Source organism: Macaca nemestrina, chromosome 7, assembly GCF_043159975.1.
Source record: "Macaca nemestrina isolate mMacNem1 chromosome 7, mMacNem.hap1, whole genome shotgun sequence".
Taxonomy (NCBI): domain Eukaryota; kingdom Metazoa; phylum Chordata; class Mammalia; order Primates; family Cercopithecidae; genus Macaca; species Macaca nemestrina.
In genome coordinates, this window is record NC_092131.1 from 179,090,580 (window position 1) to 179,117,157 (window position 26,578).

A 26,578-nucleotide genomic window follows, 5' to 3' on the forward strand; every position below is an offset into this window, starting at 1 on the left:
TGTCAGAGGGCTTAAATTTTGAGTGCCTGAATTCACTGAAATTAAAACTTCTTACATCAAATGTAATTAAACTGAATGTAGCAACAGTGCATGCTTTTATAAGTACTGATCAAAAAATATATAAAAACACATATCCATGAACATGCAGATGGGGGCAACATATTAAACCATGGAAGTAGAATTAGTATTGTTTTCTGAGAAGACAAATTTTTAAAAAGCTAAGGGGTCTTATAACTTTCTAGTTTCCAACTTATTTACCCTAAAGTGGAAGATTGACAGCAGCAGAAGAGGAGATCCTGGGCCAGTGCAGGCTCTGGGAGCAGCGGGGTGAGTGCTGGAAGGAGCTGGCTGGAGGCAGAGCCAGGGAGGTGCTCAGGCAGGCCAGGACGGCCTCAGGGCACGCGGCTCAGTGAGTGAGAAAAGGTTCACATTTCTTGGAGAGCCCTTGACTCTGCCCACGGAAAACCCAAACTCCTTCCAACGGGGATGTGCATCTCATGTAAAAGTTGTTACTCCCAGAAAGAAAACCAGTGGATGTAGAAATATTACGTATGCAGAAATTACTTCAAATTTGTTTCTAACCTTATCCTTTTCTTCCCCCATCTTAATGTGTGGTGACTTTCTGCAGGTGACGCACACATCTTAGGAGAGGGCTGTATTTCAGTTGCTGTTGGCTCTGATGTGACTTTGTGGTGTCCGATGTTCTTGTTCTGAGGTTCTGCCCAGAACGTGGCTCCTCCCTGCTGAGCGTTGCTTGTTGAAGGCCCGTGTGGAAACTTTCCCTGTAAGCTCGTTGACCGCAGCAGTCTTGGTTAAGAAACCTTTGGACCTCCTGAGACTTCACACAGCCTTCTAACCTTTCTAGTGTGTCCTTTTCATTTTACTGTTCCCCGTTAACCCAGATGTTTTCTAGAATGTAAGTAATCTGCTGAATGCACGGTGGGGGGTGCCCTCCGTTGGCTCTGGGGAGAAGCATCGCTGTTTCTCCGGGTGGAGCTTCCCGCCCACCATGGTGTGCTCCAAGACGCAGCAGGGTTCTTTGGCAGAAATAATCGTCGAAGGCCTGCGTCTCCGTGGCAGGGTGGCTGTGGGTATGGGACCTCGCGGCCATACCGGCCCCTCCCTATCAATGGCACCACGGAGAGGAGCAGGGGGAGGCCTGGGATCTGTCTCCAGAGTCACAGCTGTGCTTCCGAGACTGCGTCGTCCGTTTGTAACTAGACATGCAGAGAAAGTGTTGGAGATCAGCAGGAGACGGTGTCTGTCCCTAATGAGCTCAGGCGTGCCCTTGAGAGGGTCAGGTTTCTGTGCGGCTGATCTGGACTCAGCCTGGCTGTGGCAGTGCAGGTGACTGCTGGGCTTTGGCAAGGCTGCACCCACTATCCGTCTGAAATGGCCCCCTTCCCTGGCTCGCGGTGTCAACTGGGCCCCCAGGCCTGATTTCCCGCCAGGACGGAGGCCCTGTGTATGTGTCGGGGATGGGGGAGGTGGGGGTCCTACTTTATTGCCGTATCCAATGCCACGCGGGGTCAGCACTCAGGAAACATGTGCTGTGTGGGTCAGCGATTGAGTTCAGAAACCTGGAAAATTCAGCAGTGTAGGCTTTGGGCATGACCCGTCCAGCCTTGGGGCTCTTTCTTTCTCTGAATTTCCTTCCAGGGCATCCTCCTCATCCCAGGGGCCCCTGTTCCCATATGGCTGTTGGCAACTTCACAGGTTCCTCTGCCTCCCCTCCCGGGCCCTGGTGTGGCTGGGGCAGCTAGTAGCTGTGCAGACCCCACAGCCAGTAGATCATTGGTGCCAACGCCTTGGGCCTGGTTTACTTGAGTCAAGGACGGCAGTACATGGCTGAGCCCACCCCGAATGCCTGGATCGGAAGGCCTTGGGTTGCAGAGGGGTGGGGGTTGGATATTGAAGGACAACCAGCAAAGCAGAAGGGGAAATGGCTGTGCTGATGGGCAGCTAGAGGAGTCTGTGCAGAGCCTGGGACCCAGTGCAGACACAGAGCTGACATGGGCAACGCAGTGACACGGCCACCGTGGAAGTGGGCAAAGTTACAGGCTTCAGACCGATATGGAGGGGCTGGTCTAAAAGGATCCTCATTTTCCTTTAATCCTAACAATTGCTGGCTTACAGGGTGGGGGAGTGAGATCTGTGGTGGCCGCGAGGAGAGACAGGGATTTTAATTAAACCCCTCTTTCTGGGAGAGGGGAGTAGCCGTTTCTGTAGGGCGGTGAGCATCGTCATCTCAGGCAGCTCAGGCTGCTGTAACGAAACACCATTGACTGAGCGGCTTATGAACAACAGGAATTTGTTTCTCACAGTTCTAGCGGCTGGAAGGCAGGATCAGGGTGCCGCACGGGTGAATTCTGGTGTGGGCTCTTTCCTGGTTGGCACACACCTTCTCTCTGGCCCTGACACAATGGGAGGGTGAGGGATTTGCTGGGCCCCTTTCTGAGGCACAAATCCCATTCAAGGGTCTCCAGCCTCGGGAACTCATTACCTCCCAAAGACCACCTGACAGCATCACATTGAGGCTGAGGATTTCAACCTGTGTTTTGAGGGGCAGGCAGGCAGTTTGTAACCGTCACCCTCTTTGTGTATTTCTGACTCAACATTGAGTCTGCCTTTGGCTCTCCAGTGGACAGAGCCTGTGTGGACACTGAGCAAGGTCAGAGCTGCAAGCATGTACACATCGGGGGCAAGGGAGCTGCCAGGGGTGTGAGAACGGGGTTTCAGCATCAATCGGAGCTGCTTTCCTGGCAAATGTACTCATAAGCTATCCTGGCAACATTTGCTTTTCACGAAGAGTCGATGAGGCAGTGGGGGCAGCAGGCGGTGTTGCCAGAAGCTTGGAACTGATGAGCAGCAGAGAAGGGGCAGAGGCCACGACCTTGGGGTAGTCAGCAGTGCCAGGTGTCTGCCCTCCAGGCCTCACGTCTGTGACTGTGTAGAGACCGAGCCGACCGGGGCTTGCCGGCCAGTGTGGCTCTCATACAGGTGATTATCGCGTTGTGCTTTCTATGTAATGTTCCCTCAACCCCACGCCCACCCCACCAATTTCTGTGCCTAGCAGAAATCATGCTGCGTTTCCTTGATGAAGCCTTGAGTTTCCTGTGGAGATGTAGGAATAGCATGATTTGGCTCACGTCAAAATACTTTGCAGTGAAGCTGCACGGAAGAGGTTTCTAGGCTTCCATTTGACGTTTTCAACAATGCCTGAGTGTTACAGGACCGTCTTGCTTGTTAATAAAGCACCAGATGAAAAAGGCTACTGGTTAATAAAGGAGACTTTTTACATTAGCACAGAGAGGGTGGCTTGAGATAAATTCAGCGTAACGTAGGTGTGTTGGTAAGCCATCAAAAGGACCATCTCTCTGCTGGTGACACATGTTTTCCGGTATTGGTTTTGTTCTGTAAAAGGATGACTGGCATTCGGCAGAGTCATTCCAGAATTCACCTGGAAGGCGTCCACATGGTGCCTTGTTTTCTCCTGACATTCTGGGCACCACGAGGGATTATTCCTGTCTTCAGCACTAGCAGGAGACTTTTCCTGAACACCTGCTCCTCTTTGGCGTTGTGGGTGTGAAGGGGTCAGAGTGAGCCTGTCTTCATGGAGTTTTCAGACACCATGGGGATAGTGTGGCACGAGTGTCGGGCTCGGGTGGGAGGGAGACTTTCCCCAGAAAACAGCTGCCGTTTCCAGGACGGCCCTCGACCCCTCCTCCCTCTGTTCCTCTGCGTTATGTCTGAATTAAGGCTGTTCTATCGTAGCGGGGGTGTCATGTTAACTGGAAGTGTGCTTTTTTACTGGGCAGTAAGTAAATTAATGGTACATTTGCCAAGGACAGCGAGGTTTGATTTGATGAATCCAGTGGGGGAAAGGAGAAGGGGCTTGGCTGTGTGGGGATGTATGTGATGGGAGCAGAATGGAGTAGCCATGCAGGCTGTTGGGATGGAGGGGCCACGCCCACATTTCCATGGGATCCGTCGCTGTTTGTGCCACTAGACCTGAACCTCTGTCTCTACTTCTAACACCCGTATAGTGAGGAAGCCCCTGATGGGCCTGAGTTGTTACTTCCCATGGCCATCGCTGGGAAATGCCCCAGACGCCTCTCCAGGCTGGTGACGGCCCTGGGGCTGGACACTGGCTTTGTCCTGAGTTGTTTCTTCTTGTGGCCATCGCTGGGAAGTGCCCCGGACACCTCTCCTGGCTGGTGACGGCCCCAGGCCTGGACACTGGGTTCGTCCTGAGCTCTGCGAGGGGCTTTGGCTCCACGTGCAGCAGGCATCTGTGCATCCCTTTGGATGTGAGATGTTGGCGCTCGGCTTGGAGGCCAGCGCAATCTGGGTGTGGTCAGGATCCAGTTCATCCTTTGGAGAGAGAGCACCTGCCCAGGGACCCCTCTGAGGTACATAGTCATGCAGTGCCCTCACAGGATGCCCGGTCCCCCGAGAACTTCCCGCCATTCCCCTGGACCCTCAGGTATGGGAGTCAAGTGTGGTGTGTGTGTCACAGGCGGGGGTACTGAGGACACCACGTGCCTGCTCGTGCGAAGACCTGAAGTGCTGCTTGAGCTCGTTCCCAAGGGGCCGTTGGCATCTGGGGGCCTGTGGGTGTCTTTCCACTGGCAGGAAATAATGGGTGGCCCATGTTACCTTTTGTGTCTTTTTTTTTCTTTGCCGAAAAGCCCTAATGCCAACGTCGCTGTCCTGCTATTGGAACCGCCCACCTCAGGCTCACTGGCCCTCCTGTTTCTGGGCTGCTGCAGTGTTGTGTTGGGGTAACTGTATTAACTTCGTTTGAATTTTCTTCCTGTTCTTTTGGAATAAGTGTTGATAGTTTGTGCTGCTTGTTCACCCCAGAGGCGAGGATGTCCTTTAGGCCTGGAGGAGCACAGCCCCTAGAGGGAGGTGCCGGGCCTCTACCTCTCATGTCATCAGCAGCCCTCTCCACACGTCTCCTCTTCACTCCTCGTGCCCACGGCTGGGGTCACGGGCCGCTCGCTCTGCTGTTTGAGATCCTCGGAAAAGATGTTTGCCCTGAAGAGAGATTGGGGGTGTGTGGCTGATTTTAAATAGGAGGAAATGATTGTAACAGAATGAGCAATGCCTAGCACTTAGTCTCAGGCTTGAGAAATTGTGTTTTAGAAGCAAGGTATCCCCAACTCCGGTTTCCTTCAAATTAAATCTTTTAAAGAGTCCACAAATATAAATAGTTAAAGCCTAAAACTATGCAACAGAGGGCCTAGAGCCCAAGCCACTGCCACCTCTGACTCCAAGACACCTCAAAAACTTGGCCCTCCTCCTCAGAGAACCCCCCTTCTGCTCCTCCTTCCACACTGCTCCCTCCACAGTGCTCCCTCCACAGTGCTCCCTCCACACTCCTCCCTCCACACTCCTCCCTCCACACTCCTCTTCCGCCCCTCCCCTTCTTCCTTCCCTTTCCCTTCTTCCTTCCTTCCTCTCCCCTTCTTCCTTCCTTCCTCCCCTTCTTCCTTCCTTCCTCCCCTTCTTCCTTCCTTCCTCCCCTTCTTCCTTCCTTCCTCCCTTTCCTCCTCCCTCCTCTACCTCCTCCCTCCTCTTCCTCCTCTTCCCCCTCTTCCCCCTCTTCCCCCTCCCTGTCCTTGGGCAACCTCCATGGAACTCTGGTTCAAAGTCACTGGTCTGTGGGGCCGCCCATTTGATAGACGACCACGCTGGGGATCAGACACAAGTGACTGACTCAGACCAGCTCGCATGTCGTCTCCTGCCTCCCGTAACACCGGGTTGTCCCTAATGGAAGAGAATCAATGATGCTGCTTCACTGATCTCCAGGGAAAACAGGTTGATAACAGGTTATAAACATGGGAATGTTTTGGAAAAAGCGTCGTCCACTTGTCAGCTCCATCTCTCCTGCCCGGAAGATGTAGGGGAAACCTGCCTTCAGCCCACCCTCATCCCATAACAGGACAGAGGACAAAGGGGCAGAGACCCAGGTCCTGTCAGTGCCCTCAGGAAACCCCCCATTTCCTCCTCATGGTGGAAGTGGAAACCATCCCACTGGACTAGATTTTCCCGGGAAGCCCCTTCACCCCGAAAGCAAGGAATCTGGTTTGAGCACACACCATTCTCGGTGCCATGACTTTCTGCTGCTGAACCCTGCATACGTGGCCCATTGATCTTGCTAGTCCAGTGTTACTGGGTCCTGGGAGTTTCTGTGGGCTGATGGCAGGTGTTTACCATTGTGTTCAGAGGGGAGAACAGAACTTTATTTGTCGAAATCAGATGATAACCATTGCCATGTGATTCCTTGGGTTGGTTTGGGTGGGGGGGTGCTCAATGCTTTTCCTGAGGGCTAAGTTCTAGTTTGAGACCGTCTCTCTTTGTCGCCCAAGCTGGAGTGCAGTGGTGCGATCTTGGCTCACTGCAACCTCTGCCTCCTGGTTTCAAGCAGTTCTCCCTGCCTCAGCCTCCCAAGTAGCTGGGATTATAGGTGTGTGCCACCACGCTTGGCTAATTACAAAAATATTTAATATAGGCTGGGTTTTGCCATATTGGTCAGGCTGGTCTCGAACTCCTTGCCTCAAATGATCGGCCCACCTTGCCCTCCTAAAATACTGGGATTACAGGCTTCAGCCACTGTGCCCGGCCTGATCCTGACATCTTTTAAAGCTGCCTTCATGTACCAAAAGCCAGTCTATGTTTGAAAATCAGTCTTGAAGAGCCTAGGAGGAGAGGGATAAGCTTCAACTAGGTGAATAACTATGCATATGTTAAAAATATGGGCCAAAATCCTACCCCAAATGTTAACTCTTCTGCTTTGCGTATTATATCCATTTATAGTTATTTCAGCACTAAGATTTTTAAAGACTCTTTTGATAATTATGGAGAAATTACTATTAAAACTCAGCTGCATTTGTAACACTTCAAAGAACTAATTGGATGACATCATTTTTCCCAGAGGCATTTTGGATTGTTATATAATTAATGTTTATCTCTTTGCCAGAAATCTTTTTTTTTTCTTTTCCAGAACAGATACCTGAAAAGAAAATTTCCTTTGCATTAAGTGTTATTTCACTGTGTGACAATCAATTTTTGAACGTGAGAACAAGATCATCATGTATTTTTGGGATAAATCTTGCTTAATAGTGATAATGCTAAGTGTTAAAATTATGCAACAATTTGTTTCTTTGAAAATTACTATTTGCCTGCTCACCAGGTGGGAGCTGATGAGAACGTGGATGTAAAAATTAAATTGTATTTAGCTTGTATAAAAGAAGTTTTAAAAAAAAAAAAGCTTTTTTTTTTGTTTTGTTTTGTGCTACTACTGAAGTTGCTTCGTTGTGGAAATGAGGTTATTGCAGGCACCTAGAATTTTATCTCCTTGTACAATGGGAAGAAATTCTCCAACAAGCACAGGAATCTGACTTTCTGATATTGAGACTCCTAGGCATCAAGCCCCGTGGAAAGGTTGGTGATTTACGTGAGCGTTGGCGTTGATGTGGGCACCCTCCAAGCCGGACGCAGGGAGCAGGGAAGGGCAGAACAGGCCCCTCAGGAGCCATGAGAAAATCAAGTGTTGGCAGCAGTGGTGAGGGTTGATGTCAGGGGCCAGGAGGAGGTGGTGAAGGGAGTATGTGCCTCAAGGCAGCCCTGGAACCCGTGGTCCCTGCAGTGAGGTCTGATCTGCAGGGGATGTGGACGGCCATGTGGCGAGGCCCACGGACAGCCTGGACTTGGCTGCCTCAGAACTCTGGTGGACGTTGCAAACGGCCCCACAGGGTTGCAGTGCACATTCCTCGGACAGAGAGAAGACGCTTGTAACTGTTCTCGGCACGAAGCCAGCGCCCTGTGAACAGTGGCCACTGCTGTCGTGACTGAGTGCCGTGCAACTGGAGGCATTTGCTCTGCTCAGTTCACTTAATTGGGCCAGGAATGGGGTTGCCCTGCCTTCAACAAGCTTGACGCATTGAACGAGGACTCAGTAAAGTACTCTGTAAATATGCTCTCCTGGCTAGAGTGAGCAAAGCCCAGGGAGAGAGTGGTTCCTCAGTATTAGACAGGTGTTTGGCGGGGCCAGCTGTGTGGCTGCCAGAGCGAATGTGACCAGGAAGCCTCTGTTCCCCCGGAGGTGGCCAGCGTAACTGTTACACGTGCCGTAGGTAGAAAGTGGGCACTGCTGGGAAACTTGCTCATGCTGCTGTTTCCTGATTGGAAATTCAAGGTTTCTGAGCATCCTACATCGAATTTGTACATTGCTGAGACTGTACACCTTTCAACACTTGTTTTTTCCTGCTTTTCGGATCTATACAACCTGATATTTGGCCGTGGCTTCCAGAACAGGCTGGATGCAGAGTGAAGTCCTCTCCTCACTGTCAATCTTTGCAGATGTCTTTCTTGAGAGTCTCAATTAGGTTTTTACTTAACTAGACTTTTTAAATTGCCATGCACATAACTCTACCAGTTACAATCGTGAGCTAACATGGGATTTTGGTTTTACTTTGATGAATGTTTAACATTTGCATGCTGGATGTAGGGGTGGAGGTCATTTATCTGCTTTTCATTTCCTTCTTGGTTATACTTAGTGACTTTCAGGTACGGTGTGGAAAGCCTGGTACAGGGTGAATTGCAGGCTGCAGTGTGGCGCGGTGGACGAGAGGCGTGGGCTGCAGTGTGCACAGTGGATGAGAGTGAAGCTATTTCCATCCTGGAGGGAAACACACAGGAAACAATTTAAAAAACTGATCATCTAGCTTGAATGAGGTCCAACAAATTCAGTTTGCAAAGTTTAACTTCCAAGTTAACTTAGTAACTTTTCCCCTAAGTCATTAATTTAGTAGCTTATGTTTATTGCCTAAAGCATAATAGTCATAAATTCTAAAATGAAGGACTAAACATGTAATAATTTAGGCATACAGCACCTGAAGGGAAAACTGCCAGTATGCTAAAATATTGGATACAGATGCTCAAAAAATATAATGTAGCATTCTTACAATGCATGTGCTTTTAGCATGTAACTTGGTGAGTAGTTTTGAGCTATATTTGTAGGAATGTGTATCTTGAATACTTTAGGACACCACTGGAGATGTGTGCTTGAGAGGTATAAATACTGAATGTTCTTCTCCCTTCCTTTAAATGAAAAACATTAGCTCCCTTGATTTTTATTTTTATTTTTTGAAGTGGACTCTCACTCTTGTTGCCCAGGCTGGAGTGCAGTGAGGCAGTCTCGGCCCACTGCAACTTCCGCCTCCAGGGTTGAAGTGATTCTCCTGCCTCAGCCTCCCCAGTAGTTGGGATTACAGGTACCCACCACCATGCCCCGCTAATTTTTGTATTTTTATTAGAGATGGGGTTTTGCCATAGTGTCCAGGCTGGTCTCAAACTCCTGACCTCAGGTGATCTGCCCACCTCGACCTCCCAAATTGCTGGGATTACAGGCGTGAGCCACTGCGCCTGGCCAGCTCCCTTCTATAATGATTTATACAGTTGTTTTTGCTTTTCGTTTTTTCGAGACGGTGTCTCACTCTGTCGCCCAATCTGGAGTGCAGTGATGCAAATCTGGGCTGACTGCAGCCTTCACCTCCTGGGCTCAGGTGATCGTCCCACCTCAGCTTCCTGAGTTGCTGTGACTAGACACACGTCACCATGCCCAGCTTTATTATTATTATTATTGGTATTTTTAGTAGAGACAGGGTTTTGCCATGTTTTCCAGGCTGGTCTCGAGCTCCTGGGCTCAAGCAATCTCCTGGCCTCAACCTCCGAAACTGCTGGGATTACAGGCGTGAGCACCACATTTGGCCCATTTTTTTTTTTCTTCCAGGATTAGGAGTCGACTTTCAGAAAATCCTTCAACCTTGCAAGCTTAATTTTCCATAAAAGTATTCCTCTAGGATAAAAACAAGACACAAAGAAGTACGTGTGGACTGCAGTTAAAAATTTTCAACACAACTTAGCTTAGGAAAGTTGACATTTACAAAGAGCAGGAGGCCCGTTCAGTGCCTTCTAGGCACTGGGAATGGCGGTCTGTGGGCGACCCTAACATGTGCGGCGTCCTGAGACGTGATCGTGGTGTTCACGCTTTTACCGAGGGCTTCCCGGGAGTACCAGAGGCTGTTCTTCTGCAGTCGGCCAGCCAGGCAGCAGCTGCTGGAGAAGGAACAAATAGCAAAAGACAGATGTACACGGTGTTATTGTGGCAGAGAGGTTAAAACCAGGGTCACTTTGTTCTTACAGTTTTAAAAAGCTAATAATGAAGTCCTTAAATATGTTTAGGATTTCAAAGTAGTTGTGGGTGTGTCTGTGTCTCTAGCTCCCGTTCGGGTGCTTCCTGCGAAGAGAGCTCAGAGACGCCACCTTTCCTTGATGAGGTGACAGGGCCTGGAGAGGTGTGAACCCCGTGGTGGGGGGATGACTGACCTGGGGTGAGTCTGGGTCAGTGTGGGGATCCAACCCCACTCCACATTCCTGTAGGGAATCCATAGTTCTAAGTCTTTATGATAGGGGTAAAAATAACCTGGAAGAGGTGTTATTTTTTAAGAAGTAAGTGCCATGCTCTTTTTTCCTCATACTTTTCCGTGTTTAAGCAGCATTGAAGGATAAGGCACTAGTAGCATGTTGTTTTGAAAACAATGTTGTTGGTTATTTTACGTTGAATATGGTACTAAGGTTGCCTGGTAACAGAAGTTTTCCTTAAACAACATAGAACTCTGTTGAATCTGTTGCCCCATTGGCTGAGCCGTCTGAAATCAGTGCAGTAGCAGCTGAAGAGGCCTCTTCCCCTTGGAGGAAGCCGCTGGATTGGCAGGAGGCACCGCGCTTGACTGAGGGAGTGAGGCTGGTTTGCAGAGACCCCACGTGGCCCCTGCAGCTCTCTCCTGCCCCCTGCTGGTTGGCCAAGCAGCCTTGCGACAGTGTGCTCAGTGTGAATGTTCACTGGGGCAGGCCAAGGCTTTTGTTCCAGAAACACTGACTTCAGAAATGGCCGGCTGTGTGTGTTGAGCATGGCAAGAAAGACTTACGTGTGTCTTAAACCTCTTGAACAAAGCAAGTTGATGTTTCAAATGCATCTCGAAGGCTAATGACTTTGCTATGGTCAATATTCAGGAGAAAAGAGGGTTTGATGAAACAGAAAGACAGGAGTGGCAAGGGACGTGCTTGTGCCCCGTATGACTAAGCGATGTCCTGGCCGTTCCACACCACGGCCTCTGAGCAGCCAGCCTGCGGATACTGGGTCAATTTAGATACCCTTGATCTCTGCAGAGGTTTGATCAGGTAGCCCAAGAGCAGATAAACACAAACGCTGACTGGAAACCCTGGCACACGGAGACACTGGAAACAGCAAGCTGCTATTAACATCATAGTAAGAGAGTCGCCTGCTCTCAGGGGTGTCAGTTTCTTTTGCTTCTAGACGTTCATCTGCGTTACAATACAGTTTTGCTCAGTTTATCCCCATTACTCCACTGTCTTCGCTGTTAAAGTCTCAGCCAGCACTTAGCTCTGACACTGCAGGAGTTTCACTGTGCGGCTGACCAGGCCTACCTGGCTTGGCTGTAAAGCAGGTGAGATTTTCCGGAAGGCAGTAACGAGAACCCGAGGCAGGAAAGAGCATTGCTGGTCTACATAGGGCAGTGCACCTGCAGCAGAGCATGTACGTGCACGTTCAGGCTAAACAGGTGTAGGAGAGAAGAAAATCACCTACAATTAGTCACTTAAAATGCCACACACCCAACCCTTGAGACCCTAGCACATAGAGCAGTAGTGGTCTTGGAGATGGCAGGTGTGCTGAAGTCTGATTTTCTCACTTAGCTTTTCCAGCAGCGTTTTCCTCATCTCTAAGCTGGGGCTAACAACTGCCACGCGTAGATTTGTGCATGGAACCGTGCGTGTAAAGTGGGGTAGCCCCCAGGACCTAGGAAGGACTCGTGGTCAGTGTCGGTGGTCATGCGTGCTGTACGGGTCCCCCAGGAAGATGATTGCTACAGATAACTCCCTCCGTTCAATGTCACTGAATGTAAAAGGTGGGACATTGGCTTCTGATGTGTCTGGTTTGCTGTAGGCCACGCTGCACCCCGTGGTTCCTGAGCCCTGAGCTGAAGTACATCCTGCTGCATCGCCTGTGTCGCTTTTGCTGTGTCACTTAGAGCTCCTGCCCTGGGAAACTTCCTCGCGCCTGACGAGCACCACAGTTTGCAGCAAGACCTGTCCAAAGCGTGGACTGCGAGAGCCCCGCTGTGGTCCTCTCCTCTCCATGTTGGGAGCGACTTTGTGGGGTTTGTCGGCCCTTCTCTCAGGTGTCCTGTGTCTCATGGATCAGCCGACGAGCCCCGTCTGGAGGAGCACTCTGCAAAACGCTGCCGGCCACCCAGATCTCCTAGCGCAGAGTGAGGCCACATCTGCAGACTTGACCGCACAGAGTCCCGAGGCATTCGGCAAGAAGGGGAGTGGGATGTGTGTGAGATCCCACTGCGGAAGCCGGCTCTGCTCCGTACTCTGCGTGCGGGGTGCCTGATGTTCAGACCTGCTGTGTCTATCGGGGGCCATGGCGGGGTGGTGGGAGTGGGGGCAGGGAGCAGCGTGGATGGATCCAGGAAAGGACTTAGTTGAATCCCAGCTGCCCACATACCTGTTGCTGGTCTTGGACAAGGTCCCTAGTTTCTCTGGGCTTTCGGTTTGATTGTAAGACTAGGACGCCGCCCTAGTCTGAAGATGTCGGTGTGTGCGGGAATGCCTGGCGCAGTCACCATGGGTTTTCCTTCAGCCTCCTCCGTGCCCCTCCCTGGGTCAATCAGTATCCATGCGTGCCACAAGTAAATTACAGTCCCTCCGAAAACCAGTTGACCCGAGTTTTATGGTCGAGCATGGTGAGTGTCCTTGCCAGGAAATGCCACTAGATGTCTTGGGCCTGCTCCTCTACCTCCACAGCAATCCCCGGAACAGGCTGGTTCAGGACGTGGGAGGTGGGAGTCGGTGTTGTACCTAGGACAGGCTGAAGTCAAAGGCTCATTTGCTCTGTGAGGGGTGATCAGGATGACACATCAAGTGGAGCCCCATGGCTGACCCTGGAGGTGGACGGTCGGGTCGGATTGGCTGCCCTCCAGCACGTGTTTCGAGTGATGCCTTCCCTGGGTTACGCAGCCCTGATCTGTAGGGCACAACTTCCCAGCTCCAGCCAATCTGGTCTTGCCGTCTCCTTCCAAGAAGGTAGGTGCGGCGCAGTTGCCTTTAAGCGGCTCCTTCTGGACACCGCAGGGCAGCAGCAAGCAAGCATGGGCGACTTTTTTCTTACGTTGACCACAATACGCGGGGCCAGCTTTGCACGATCCCATTCAGCATCACACGTGTGCATCGGCCACTCACCTGTCCATCTGCCACAGACAGGCTTGGACAGGACCATTGAGTGGCCTTTACGGCAAAGAGCCTAAAGGGCTCACAGGAAACCTGGACCCAGCGCAATGGTAACAGCGCAGCAATACCTGTCATTGATCAAGGGGTATTCTGGGCCCGACATGGTGTTAAGTGATCCAGTTCGGTTAGCACTCTTAGAATTAACCCCCTTTTGCCTATCAGGAAATCGAAGACGGAGGGCATTAACGCCAGGGAGCAGGGAGTAAGGGGACACACAGAGGGGCTGAGGGGCTGGGCATTCTGAGCCCACGGATCTGCCCACAGGCCCCGGCTGCACGGGCACCAGGGCTGCTGCTCTGGAGGGGATGAGGAGCTCTGGGGAAAAGATGGAGCCTGACGTGGGTAAGATTTGGATATTTTCAGAAGAGATTTTCAGCCTGGAATGAGGGTGTAAGTGACTGAATCGGAGTGATGAGCCAGATAGCCCGGCTGCGGGAGCTCCCCTGTGGGGTGAGGGAGGAAGGCCTTGGGGGCGTGTGGCTGAGCAGAGGCGCTGGGTCGCCAGGAGCCGCCGCGGGTTTGGAAAGGGGGAGAAACGCAGCGCCCTGCACTGCAAGGGCACCGAGACGTGGTTGTGGTTCTTCCTGACCGTGACAGGCACAAATGGTGCTGATGGTGGAATGCACGGAGTTTGCCTTCAGAGAACTCCTGCTGTCTTTTAAAACCTGGGCCTCTCATTTAAACTTGGTGGCCTCAGGTGAATGGTCAGAAACAGTTTCTGATGAGGTTGCAGAGACTGTGCATGGCCTCTGATTGTGCACATCCTGTGATTGTGTATAGTCTCTGATTGTGGCCTCTGGCCTCTTTGTGGCCTCTGATTGTGTGGGTCTCTGTGTGTGGTCTCTGATTGTGTGTGGTCTCTGATTGTGCTCAGTCTCGGATTGTGCGCGGCCTCTGATTGTGTGCGGCCTCTGATTGTGGGTTGTGTGAGTTTCCCGGGATTAAGTAGATGAGCCTCGTGCTGGAGCAGGTGTGCCTTGTGTTGGGCATGTGGATAAAGAAGTTTAACCCATCCCCTCTTTGAGAATGGCAGGGCAGTAACAAAGGCGGTTGATTTATACATGGCCATCCTCGTGAGGTGAGGACCTGAAAGGTTTACTGCTTTCCCGGAAAGCTGCTCTGGGCGTCACCATCACTGATCATGGACAGCAGCTCAGAAGCCCCCTTAAGGTGCAGGGAGGGACCGGCGCTGGTCCTGTCTGTGCCCAGGCTGCTGGTCACCCTGACGGCCAGGCGATGGCTGCCTGTGCACGAAGCTGGGGTTAGAGTGAATTTGGGCAGTGTCGGCTTTGATTTAGGTCAAGACTGATCAGTCTTCCTAAAATACTAGCCATGAAAGCTTTCATAGATTGTAGTTCTTTGGGAGATTTATATGTGGTTTTTAAAGCACAGGGCCCATGGCCAGTGTTGAATTACATTTTGTTCAGTGTAACTGACAGGACACTGGACCTGAGTCTCAGGCCTGCCACAGGGTTCAGGGAGCTTCAGAGAGGGAGATGTTTGTGCTCAAGTTTTCGCAGATGGGATGGGACATGGGCATGGGGCTGGAATGCTCTAAACTTCAATCTTCAGTCATCGGTATCACCTGTGCACACGCATATCGTTTTCAAAGATGGACAAGCTTTTGGGAAATATCTGAAGACTTTTCCAGTTTTGAAAGAAGCCGGGATGACACTGGAAACGTCAGGTGTCTTGGCTGCTGATCAGGTCCATCACCACGCACATGGTCCCTAACCTGGCCCACCTCTGATCATGCACAGCGGGTGATGAGGTCCATAACCTCACACTTCTGTGCACAGCAGGTGACCAGGTCCCTAACCTCAAAAGCTTCTGATTGGGTGCAGCTGGTGACCAGGTCTGTAACTTCACATGGCTCTGATTGTGCAGAGCTGGTGACCAGGTCACTAACCACCCACACCTCTATTCATACCCAGCGGGTGACCGGGTCCATCACCTCACACCTCTGATTGTGCATAGCAGGTGACCAGGTCTGGAACCTTGCACACCTCTGATCGTGCACAACGGGCGACTAGGTCCATGACCTCACGCCTCTCTGCACAGTTGGTGACCAGGTCCATAACCTCACACCTCTGATCGTGCACAGCTGGTGGGCGCAGGACCCACTTCAGTGAGGGGCTGACTTCCCAGGTGTGAAGGGGGAATGTTGTGTGGCTCGCTAAGCCCCTCCATGCTTTGGGGGCTCCAGGCTGTGGCCGGCAAGTAGGAGGTTGTCCCAGGAGGCTGCTGTGTGTTGGGGATGGGAGGCAGCTGCAGGGTGGAAGTACGATGTTGTCGTAGGGGGCCACTGTGGGGAGGTGGGACGGGAGGCAACTGCAAGTTGGAAGTAGGATGTTGTCCCAGGAGGCTGCTGTGTGTGGGGGAGGGAGGAGGCAACTGCAGGGTGGTGTGGTGGTCCCCGTGCCACTGATTTCAGGTTAAAATAGAATGTGGACCTCTTTTTACCATAGTTTTTAATTACTCCGCTAGTTTGTGTTGCTGTCTCTTGCTATGAAGTCCACAGTCTGATGTCTCTGTGGTCCCCATGTTTCCCTTCTGCTTGTGTTACCCGATCCTGTGGGTCAGCTGTGAGGAAACCACTCTCCACGCCTCATCTGGAGTGGTCTCGAGCTGGGTGTGCTGGTCTCCTTGTGGGCTAAAGTGTTCTTCTGTTACTGTTTTCTCTGTTTTTTGACCAAATTTAGCAGACTTGTGTATGATACAAACACTTTAAAAAACGTCTTTTGCCTTTATGAAAAAAACACTTGCATTGCTTTAAAATGAACCTTTCCTGTGTCTCCATCCTTCCTCACAGATTGCTCTGTGTTAGAAACTCGGTGGTGTGTGCGCTTCATGGCCTCATTCCATCAAGCACTGTAACCTCTGATTGCAAAAGTGACTACACTCAAGGCAAAAAACTTCGCAAATGTTGGAAATAATGAACAAAAACAATATATTGTTCTCTTGTCACCCTGAAATGGCTACTCTTAATATTTTGATGTAGTTCTTTGAATTCTTTTTAAGTAAAGTTGCTTCTAACACAAGCACTTTGATTATATTGATCAAATTATATTCAGGAAATAAGGAGAAAGTAAAAAGAATATCCAGTTTGGGGCAAAAAGGAAGACGACATAGAAAGAGGCTGTAAAACTCCCTGCAACTTGAAAAGCTGGGTTGTGGTGGCTGTGGTTTTGTTTTTACTGTGAGAGACCACAGGATTCTTCTTGGCACTGAAGGGCAATAAGATAATACCCTGTGTGTGTGCTGGTGGCTGTATAAACCGAGCCGCATGTCCTCTTTCGAAGCAGAGAAAGCATGAGGTTTGAGTTGGTGGTTTGGTAACTTTTGGAAAGTCTGTTTGTAGGACTGCACTGCAGAGATTAGGTCAGTCTGAATTAGAATCGAATGATCTGTTCAGGCCTTGGGAGCTTTCTACACCGGGTGTACGCCTGTTCTGGATGTGGTGTAGAAGGAACAGGACTGGGAGGGTTTCTTGCTTCCCAGTCATAGAAATGCCTGCAATTATCACTGTTTGTTGTTTCTCGGGAAGCTATTTTGGGAAGGAAGTGTACGTTCCAAGGCTGCTGGTTGGCCTTTCATCACCCTGGGGGTCTTGGTGTGGGTCACGGGAGCTGTGACTGCTCACGCGTGCAGCTCTGTCTCTCTCGCTGCCGCGCCGGTAGACAGCTGGTCACCAACACAGTGTGTGTCCCAGTGGCCTTTGAGAAGAATTCTCTACATCATTTTTATACAAGGTCCTTTTTCCTTTCAATGTCAACATCGTGCCTTCTAGCCAAGCGATATGTTCTTGCAGAAACAGGAAGTGTGGCCCAAGTGAGAAATGAGGGAATTGATCCATAACTGCTATCAGTTTTTATAGAGTTGAGCCATTGTAATTTATACACAAACATGTTAAATCTGTAGAAGTGAGTCACGGTGCCAGACCCTCACAAATGCCGAATGTCTACGTGGGACCTCTCTTCTATCGGGTCCACATCACAAGAAGAAAAGTCGCTCAAATGCAGGACGGAGTGGACGTGAATCTCCGAAAACTCCATGAATCAGAGTGACTGCTTTCCCAATTGCTGGTCTCCCCATTTGAGGTTGTGAGATTCCCGTTCTGAAGCTCCTTCAATTTCCCAGCATCCATTTCACTCCTTCATGGAGATAACAGACTCACACTGATACCTTGTTCTCAGATTTTCTAATTAGAAAAAGCACATATTTCACAAGAATTGTCCAGCTAACTCACTCCTTAGCCTGGGGTAAGCCACATACCTCTTTTCTCTTTAAAATACTCACCTTTCAGAACTCTTGGTAAATAAGAATAGGAAGGTACCATGACTTTGGCCACAAGCAGTATTATGTATAATGTGCAAGTGAGTGCCTTGAGAGCCATGGTTGCTAAAAACAAATTTTCTCAGAAGAGAAAAATGTAAGCAGTTCTTGACATGATCGTTAATTTTGTTTTGCCTAAATAACATCTTGTCGTTGTACAGGGATACAGGACGTTGCTGAGTATTGACCGGGGCGAGTGGGTCCTGCTGCCCCACTGTGTGATCCTGAATATCGACAGGGGTGAGTGGGTCCTGCTGCCCCACTGTGTGTGACAAGCCCTTTGTTTCTGGCCTGGAAATGTCCTGGCTCTTTCAGTGCATTGGGGTGGTGCTGGCCCCCTTTGTTAGTTTGCATGTGAGGCAAAATCTCACGCCTTTCACTCTTGTTGACATACAGATGCCAAAGCTTTGAACAAATTCTTACTAAATCAAACCCAGAAATATGTAAAAGGGATAAGAATACCATGAACACTTAGAGTTTGTTCTCATGATCTGTAGTTTTGCATTGCACATTTGGCTCATCATTCAAAAATCAATGTAATTCACCATATTAACAAAAAATAAAGCAGAAAACCCATTTTATCCTCCCGGTAGACACTGGAAAACATCTGTTGAAATTTAATAGTCCTTATACGAATTTCCTATCACATCAGGAACAGAAGGGAACTTTCTCCGTTTGATAAAGGCCACTCCTGAAAAACAAGAGCTGACCCCCCTCCTCGGTGGTGGCAGCCGGGGAGCTCTGCCCACAGTCAGGGGTGTCGGGAGCATGGCCATTCTCCGTGCTTCAGGTTCGCATGGTGCACACTGGGGCCCTCGTCCGTGAAGTTAGTTAGGAGAACTAAAAGGCATAAAGACTTGGAAGCAGGGGGAGATGCTTGATGTACAGAAGACACAGGGCCTTATTTAGAACATTTTAGGAAATGTACAAACAACCAGAAATGGTGTGAATTTTGCAAGCATGCAAGATGGACTCTTCGCAACAGATGTATACAGATGCCCAGTGGCCCATGAGAGGTGCTCACCAGGGAGTCATTGGGTAAGTACAACTTAAACCCGCGAGGTTCCCCTTCACAAGAGTGGAGAAGGGAGGACAGTAGCAGGTGCTGGTGAAGATATGACAGACTGGATCTCAGACTGATGGAGACTTAAAATGGCACAGCCACTTCAGCAAATGTGGCAGTTTCTTTAAAATGTGTACACTTACCATATGGCTCAGCAGGTATGCTGTAGACGTTCACCAAGGAGAGCAGAAAATGTGTGTCCTTGTAAAAGAATGCACATTATCTCCAGAGTAAATTGTCATAGCCAAGAACTGGAAACAACATAAATCTCTCTCATCTGGAGAAACATGAGCAAATTCTGATATATTCATACATTGTCCTAGTTCCCAGCAGGAAAAACGTACAAAATGCTGAAACCAAAACAGACAACGGGGATGAGTTCCAGGAGCCTTGAACTGAGCAGAGAGTGAACACCACGCCGTGGAGTCCATGTGACAACGGAGAATCTATGCGAGTCTCGGGTGACGGAAGAGCGCCAAGAACACTCCTCGAGAATGAACAGTGGCTGTCTCTTGAGGGCTGGGATTGACTGGGAGGGGACTTGTGGGAACTTTGATGCAAAAGATTTGATTAGGGTAATAGATTTCCATTTATCGAAATGCGCCAAGTGTACTCAAGATCTGAACATTTCACTGTGTATACTTTGTACTCCCTACCTTCCAAAAAAACAATGAAAAAATAATTACAAATGAGCACTGAACTCGATAGATTTTTCACCGTGGTATTAGATAGCAATTCTGAAAGCATTTCTGTATCTCCAGACTTAAGCAAATAAGCTTAATAAATCAGTGAATATATTGAGTGCTGCAGGTGCCAGGTTTCTTTCTTGGTAAGAGGTAGAAATAAGAAAAGGCCAAAGCCTGGAATGGATCACGTGGGATTAGGTTGCAGCAGGAGGTACAAGTATCAGCTGGTGGCTCCCGACAGATGTAGACAGGGATAGAAGTGCCTGTGGATGGGTGTGGGTGCACATGCGTGTACATGCGTGTGTGTGTTCTACTTGCCGGCAATGCCCAGCAGCACCCGGTGCCCACTCTTAGCTTCCAAACTCCGTTCTTCACTAGAAGGAGCCCTGGTCTAAGGGCTGGGGAATCCGGTGTCAAATCTGGGACCAGTTGAGCAACAGAACAAACCATTGTAACTATGAATCATAACCCACGAAGCCAGACTCCGTGAGTATATATGGACATATGTAAATGAATGCTGAAAGATAAAATTATTTTTCAGTGAATATGGAAGATCTAATGATTTAGAAGGAATGACAGGAAATCAGTGGATGCTAAAACTAGTAGTGGAGAATTCATGGAAAACAGAATATGCACATAGTGTCAGGGTGTCTCCTCCCAAATCTTAATTTCAACGCGAGAAGTAGCATCTTTGCTTTGGAGGCACTTAAGCACCACCTTCACTGAGTTGCCGATGTTAACATTGTCACGTAAGACAGACTTCTGCGGTGTCCCTGCTAAAATGCATACTCCTGAGTCTAGTCCGGAAGATACCAAAATAAAGGACAAGCTGTGAAATAACTGACCTGTATTCTTTAACATTTCCAATTTCAGGAAACACAAAACCTGAGAAACTTGGATGCTGGACGGGTAAAAATCACATGACAAATCAATTCATCATCCTGGATTGGATCGTAGAAGAAGACAAAGTAAGAAAATTATGGAGACAGTTGACAGCATTTGAAAGTGAACTTTGTATATGACAGTTAAATTTCCGGATCTTGAGGAAAGTGAATGTGAGAGCATATCCTTGTGTTTAGGAAATACATTGAAACATTTAGGTATGGAAGGATATAGTATCTGATATTTATTTTCATTTGACTTAGAAAATTCATGGGGGAGGGGGGAAAGCAGTGATGTAAGATAGGAGCAGTTGGGCCTAAGTTGAGCCTGGTAAGTTATGTGGAAATTCACTACGCTGGTCTTGCAGATTTTCTGTGTCTTTGAAATTACATCCAAAAAGTTTAAAACGGAGAATATGCAAAACAAAAAGCGATTTGTGGAAGTGAGTGGACTGTCACCTCATTGATCCCTTCAGTTTTCGGCCATGAGCCAAGTCAGTCACATAATGGTTTTTGACCTGGGAATTAGAAATAGTGGCCAGATGACCAGGCTCTTTATCTAGTTAGGGAGAGAAGTGTGCACAAAGGCTGACAAGACCAAGCAGTGCGATGAGCTGCTTGTGGGCGTGATGCTGAGGGTCTGGGTCCTGTCTCAGGTGGCAGCTTGGGGGTTTTAAGCCAGAAAGCCACGTCTGATTCTCTTTCAGTGGGATCATTCTCGCAGCTTCAGAGAAAACTGCCCCAACTCGTCTTCACTCACGCTGGCCATTTTTGGTGGTGGTGGTTTTATTCTGCTAACACCGTTCTCACTGACAGTTTAGGGCCTTTGAGCGGATTTTTGCCTGTGTCTCGAAGATTCTCGTCTTGACAGCCGGTATGTTTCATTCCTGTTGTTCCGATTCTGTGTTAAGAGGGTTCTTCCCTGGCTTCACAGTTTGGAGTTGCTGCTGCATCTGTCTCTGCTTTAATTCTCTAGCCCATCTATCACTTGTCTCATCCCTTAAGAAGTGGCCTGCGTGAGATGCCATGAGACTGTCTGCCTTATCACCACTGCGACCCCAACCCGTAAGGACTTACAGAGAAGGCATTCAGTGAATGTGTGGAATTAATGTAATGGGTTAATAGCCACAAAATGTCTTAATGGTTGTTTTAGTCCATTTCCATGCTGCTGATAAAGACATACCCGAAACTGGGAAGAAAAAGATTTAGTTGGCGTTGCGGTTCCGCATGGCTGGGGAGGCCTCAGAATCATGGTGGGAGGCGAAAGGCACTTCTTACATGTCAGCAGCAAGAGAAAACGAGGTAGAAGCAAAAGCGGAAACCCCGATAAGCCATCAGATCTCATGAGACTTATTCACTATCACGAGAATAGCACAGGAAAGACGGGACCCAGTGATTCAGTTACCTCTCCCTAAGTCCCTCCCACGACACATGGGGATTCTGGGATGTAGAATTCAAGTTGAGATTTGGGTGGGGACACAGCCAAACCATAACCATAGCCAACACAGTCCTGGCCCATGGCCGGTGTTGAGCTGAGCTGCGACCGTGGCTGTGTGAGTTGGGGTGCGAGGCGTGCACACGCCTCTCAACGGTACAGTGAAAGGATTTGGAGGCTCAAACGTGTGACCTACAAAGAATCTCCAAAGATCAAGGTGCATTCACCCTAAAAAGAAAAATCTCAGTGCAGTTTACACCCAGTGTTTGCTTGCGGATATGGATTCTACAGTAATAAAATGAATAATTAAAAGTCTGTGAATAAATTTTAATGTCTTTATGGAACTGTAAACACTGATTTTCTTTCCTCACCCACCCATCTGTTGGTGAGTTTCAGAAGGTGGATGAACCGTGCTGCGGGGACAGAGAGGAGGGTGCAGCTTGGCCTCTGGGACCTAAGCTGAGAACTGAGTGACTGAGCTCTCTCCATTTCAGACGTCCACACGGAAGCTGTCCAGGCGGCTCTGGCCAGACACAAAGAGCAGAAGATGGCGGTGCCTATGCCTTCCAAACGCAGGTCCCTGGTCGTGTAGACCTCCATGGACGCCTACACCCCTCCAGGTAAGGGACACGCTCCCCGACGCTGCCTCCTGAACATGCTGGGCGCCTCAGAATTGACCGCTAGCCCAGAAGTTGGGTTTTTGCCTTCAAAATCATGGTGCAGAAATGCAGATTTTGTGAACCAGAAGTCCGAAAACAGTGCATGAAAAGTAACACTATGTATCTGTATAAATACACATTTTTAACTTTTCATCAAGATTGATACATATGATACATACCAGTAAAATCTCACACAGTTTTATTCATTTAATTCCTTGTAGGGAAAAGGGAAGAGTTTGTAACCCTATGGGTGGAATTGGACTTTTCTTCTGATTAGGCTGTTGCATGCATATTCTCAAATCTTCAGATAAGTGTGCTACATTATTGGATTGTTTTAGAACAAGCGAATTGGACAGTTTAGGCAGCTACCCGAATCAGGTCATAAACTTTGCCTGCAAGGTGCCAGCTAGTATTTTAGTTCCTGCAGGCCATAAGGTCTCTCACAACCACTCAACTCTGCCCTCAGCCATGGGTGACAGCAAGTGCGTATGACTGTCTACCAATAAAACTTTATTTACAAGAACAACGGACCAGATTTGGTGCAGGGACCTGCCAACCCCTGATCTAAATTACTGAAGGTAATAGCCAATTTATATTTCTGCTATATAATACTGCTTTTCTTTAATCTTGAATTTTACATAACTACCCCAATTCTCTATTTTCTCTGCCCAAATAATTATAAACTACATTTCATGATCTTCACACCCAAGTAAAGCAGAAAGTTTAGTTATCCAGATACTTGTTAGAGACACGGATTGAACCTATGCTATTTGGTGTTTAGTTTCTGTGATTTTGATTCCAACATTATTCATGCCGTTGTTGCAAGCTTGTCTTCTCAAAGGACCTGAATCACCTTACATCCCACGTTGAAGCTACATATCACTTTAAATGACCCAGTATTTTTGCTCCAATACCAAAGAAACTTAAGGTACAATACGAATAGTTGAAAATGTACAACATTTTCGGGAGTATTTTTACTTCTGAAATTTAGCTTAGTCTTGGCAAGCAGTGAGACAGAAGGACGTGCTTCAGATCAGAGCTGAGGTCAAGCGTACGTCCACATTACTACAGGCAGCTCCTGAGTTTCACCTTTACATACCTTTACAAATGAAGGTACTGGAATTTAAAGGACAGAACTTAGAGTGCATCATTTTGGGTTTTCGTTGCTTTTTGTTTTGAGACAAGGTCTTGCTCTGTCACCAAGGTTGGAATTCAGCATCATGATGGCAGCTCTTGGCTCACTGCAGCTGTGACCACCTGGGCTCACGCGGTCCTCCCACTTCAACCTCAAGCAGCTGGGACCACAGGTGCTCGCCACCACACCCAGCTAATTTTTAAGTGTTTGTAGAGACAGGGTGTTCCTATGTCGTTTCTGTTTCTCATTGACACATAACGTGTTCTTCATCGAAAGAACGCAGTGCCAGCCAGGCAAGGGAGTGAATGCCATGCTAGCAAGTTGTTGACAAGGGAGCCCTTTCTGCCAACGTGCTCCTTTGGGCTCCTCCCTTTCCTTATTTTAATATTAAGCCACAGCACATAATGAAGGACTGGGCACGATAGCTCATGCCTATAACTGCAGTAATTTGGGAACCCAGGGCAGGTGTATGGCTTGAGCCCAAGGGTTCAAGGTCAGCCTGGACAACATGGCAAAATGTACAGAAATGCCTTTTGTACATCTTGTCTTCACCAAAAGTACAAAAAATTAGCTGAGCCTGGTGGTGTGCACCTGTAGTCCCAGCTACTTGGGAGGCTGAGGTGGGAGAATCACTTGAGCCCGGGAGGCAGAGGTTGCTGTCAGCTGAGATGGCACCACTGCACTCCAGCCGGGGCAACAGAGCAAGACCCCCATCTCAATTAGAAAAAAATAACGATAATAAATGCAGACTCTTTAAAAATGATTAGGCCAGGCATGGTGGCTCATGCCTCTAACCTCAGCAGTTTGGGAAGCCAAGGCAGGCAGATTGCTTGAGTTCCCAGCATTTGAGACTAGCCTGGGCAACATTCCAAAGCCCATCCCTGCAAAACATACAGAAATCAGCCAGGAATGGTGGTGTGTGCCTGTGGTCCCAGCTGCTCGGGAGGCTGGAGTGGGAGGATCAGGGTGCAGTGAGCCATGATCGTGCCACTGCACTCCAGCCTGGGCAACAGAGCAAGACCCTATCTCAAAAATAACATGCTTACTCCTGTTTGTTTAGTTAATGGTTATAATTTGCCAAAACTTATGGCAAAATAATTGTATTTGTATGTGTTCTTTGTGTAACTAACAACATGGACGTAAAACATTTCAAGGGTTGAAATATTTTAAACCAAATTTTTGGCACTAACCAGTATGTAAGGCAACGGGCATTTTTCTTGACCACTTTGTATAAGAGAAAAGACTTTGAAATGGAAGAAACAGTGCGGTTACGGTTATTTGCTTATTTCTCGTATTGAATCCAACCGCTGACAAATGTTACTGGGTCATGTGTGATGAATAACCTCCTTGTACAGATGTCTGCAAAATATAAAAGAATATTATTTGAAATGTTATTTTTGTGAAATATTTGGATTTGACCAACAGTTTTATATAAGCCATAAAGCATCCTTTGTAAATTTTCATCAGGAGTCCTCTTGATATATCATATGGGGCAGTTTTGTAAAATCGTAAATGTCAATGTCATAAAAATTTTTTACTCCCAGCCTATTTGTGCTTAGCGATAGTTTGCATGTTTATTACCGTACTTACTTGATCCAAATCTTAGCTGCATTTTCTTACCTATTTTTCTTGGTTGTTGGTAACAGTGGTTAGATCTTACTCAGTTTCATTGCCCTTCAGAGAATGTTCTTGAAGTTTATCTTCTATGAAATGACTGGCTGCTGACCTGGATCCTAGTTTCTGGAGAAACTCTCATTAGGATTGTCGCAACGCTAGTATTCTATGGGTGAAACTTTCCTTTAGTTTCCGAATGTAAAGATAAAAGAATAATTTGCCAAAACTACTTCTAGCCATGATGAGAGAACAGGGACCCAAATCACCCATCTGCCCTAAACAACTGTAAAACTGCACAAAACGAATGAGGTGGCTGTTTTTAGTCTGTGACCACAGCTGTACCAGCCAGAACCTGAGGGCGAGGGCAGGAGAATGAATGAGATGCACCCACAGTACACTTGCCCTCTGGAGAACACCTGCAGACCGTGGTGCCGAGAGTTCAGGTGTGGGCGGAGTATGGCCATCCTACCACATCCAGAAGGCGGAGCTCGGAGAGAGCTCAGGTGTGGCGGAGCATGGCCACCCTACCACGTCCAGGAGGGGGGGAGATCAGAGAGAGCTCAGGTGTGGCGGAGCATGGCCATCCTACCATGTCCGGGAGGGGGAGATCAGAGAGAGCTCAGGTGTGGCGGAGCATGGCCGTCCTACCATGTCCGGGAGGGGGAGATCAGAGAGAGCTCAGGTGTGGGCGGAGCATGGCCATCTTACCACGTCCAGGAGGGGGAGACCCAAGTGGGTGCAGGATGGGAGCTCTCCACAGATTCACACCAACAGCGAATCCAACCAAGCCTGCCCATGTCACGATGACCCAGCCGTGCCTGTGCTAACTGCTAAAACAAGAGCTGGAAAGCTTCAGAGGGAGGTTAGGGATCCTGAGTGTGCTCAACAAGTTACCCACAATGTGTAATATTCAGCAAATAATCACCGCATACACAGAGAAACGGGGGGTAGAATCTGTGGTCAAGAAAAAGGCAGTAAAAAGTGCACACACATGCAGGATGGTCTCTGTCACTCACCACATGCGGCGGCTGAGCACATGACGTGTGCCTGGTCTGAACTGGATTTGCTGAGTGAAAGACATGCCAGTTAATATAAAAAATAGAAAATATTGTATTTGTTTTTTTTTTTTAATTTGAGACGGAGTCTAGCTCTGTTGCCCAGGCTAGAGTGCAGTGGTGTGATCTCGGCTCACTGCAATCTCCGCCTCCCGGGTTCATGCCATTCTCCTGCCTCAGCCTCCCAAGTTGCTGCCCGCTGCCACGCCTGGCTAATTTTTTGTATTTTTAGTAGGCACGGGGTTTCACCGTGTTAGCCAGGATGGTCTCGATCTCCTGATCTCGTGATCCACCCGCCTCGGCCTCCCAAAGTGCTGGGATTACAGACT

At 48.7% G+C, this 26,578-nt stretch overlaps 1 protein-coding gene and 1 long non-coding RNA gene across 50 annotated transcripts in view; one reads left to right on the forward strand and one right to left on the reverse strand.

Moving 5' to 3' along the window:
- Positions 1-26,578, forward strand: part of LOC139355527 (disco-interacting protein 2 homolog C-like) — a 229,331-nt gene that overhangs the window by 145,248 nt on the left and 57,505 nt on the right. For 15 of the 49 annotated variants that reach the window (XM_071067342.1, XM_071067341.1, XM_071067350.1 and 12 more), the window contains one exon: positions 17,883-22,406. In XM_071067342.1, coding sequence (XP_070923443.1) covers positions 22,385-22,406 — 22 coding nt within the window. In that variant the 5' untranslated portion in view covers positions 17,883-22,384. Of the gene's footprint in view, positions 1-16,719; positions 22,407-26,578 lie in introns of those variants that run through there. The other 34 variants (XR_011606304.1, XR_011606305.1, XM_071067373.1 and 31 more) reach the window with 15 other exon arrangements.
- Positions 22,093-26,256, reverse strand: LOC139355530 (uncharacterized). Its single transcript, XR_011606309.1, has 2 exons — positions 24,771-26,256; positions 22,093-22,490 (listed from the first exon to the last, which is right to left on the reverse strand). It is a non-coding gene; the product is annotated as an uncharacterized lncRNA (long non-coding RNA).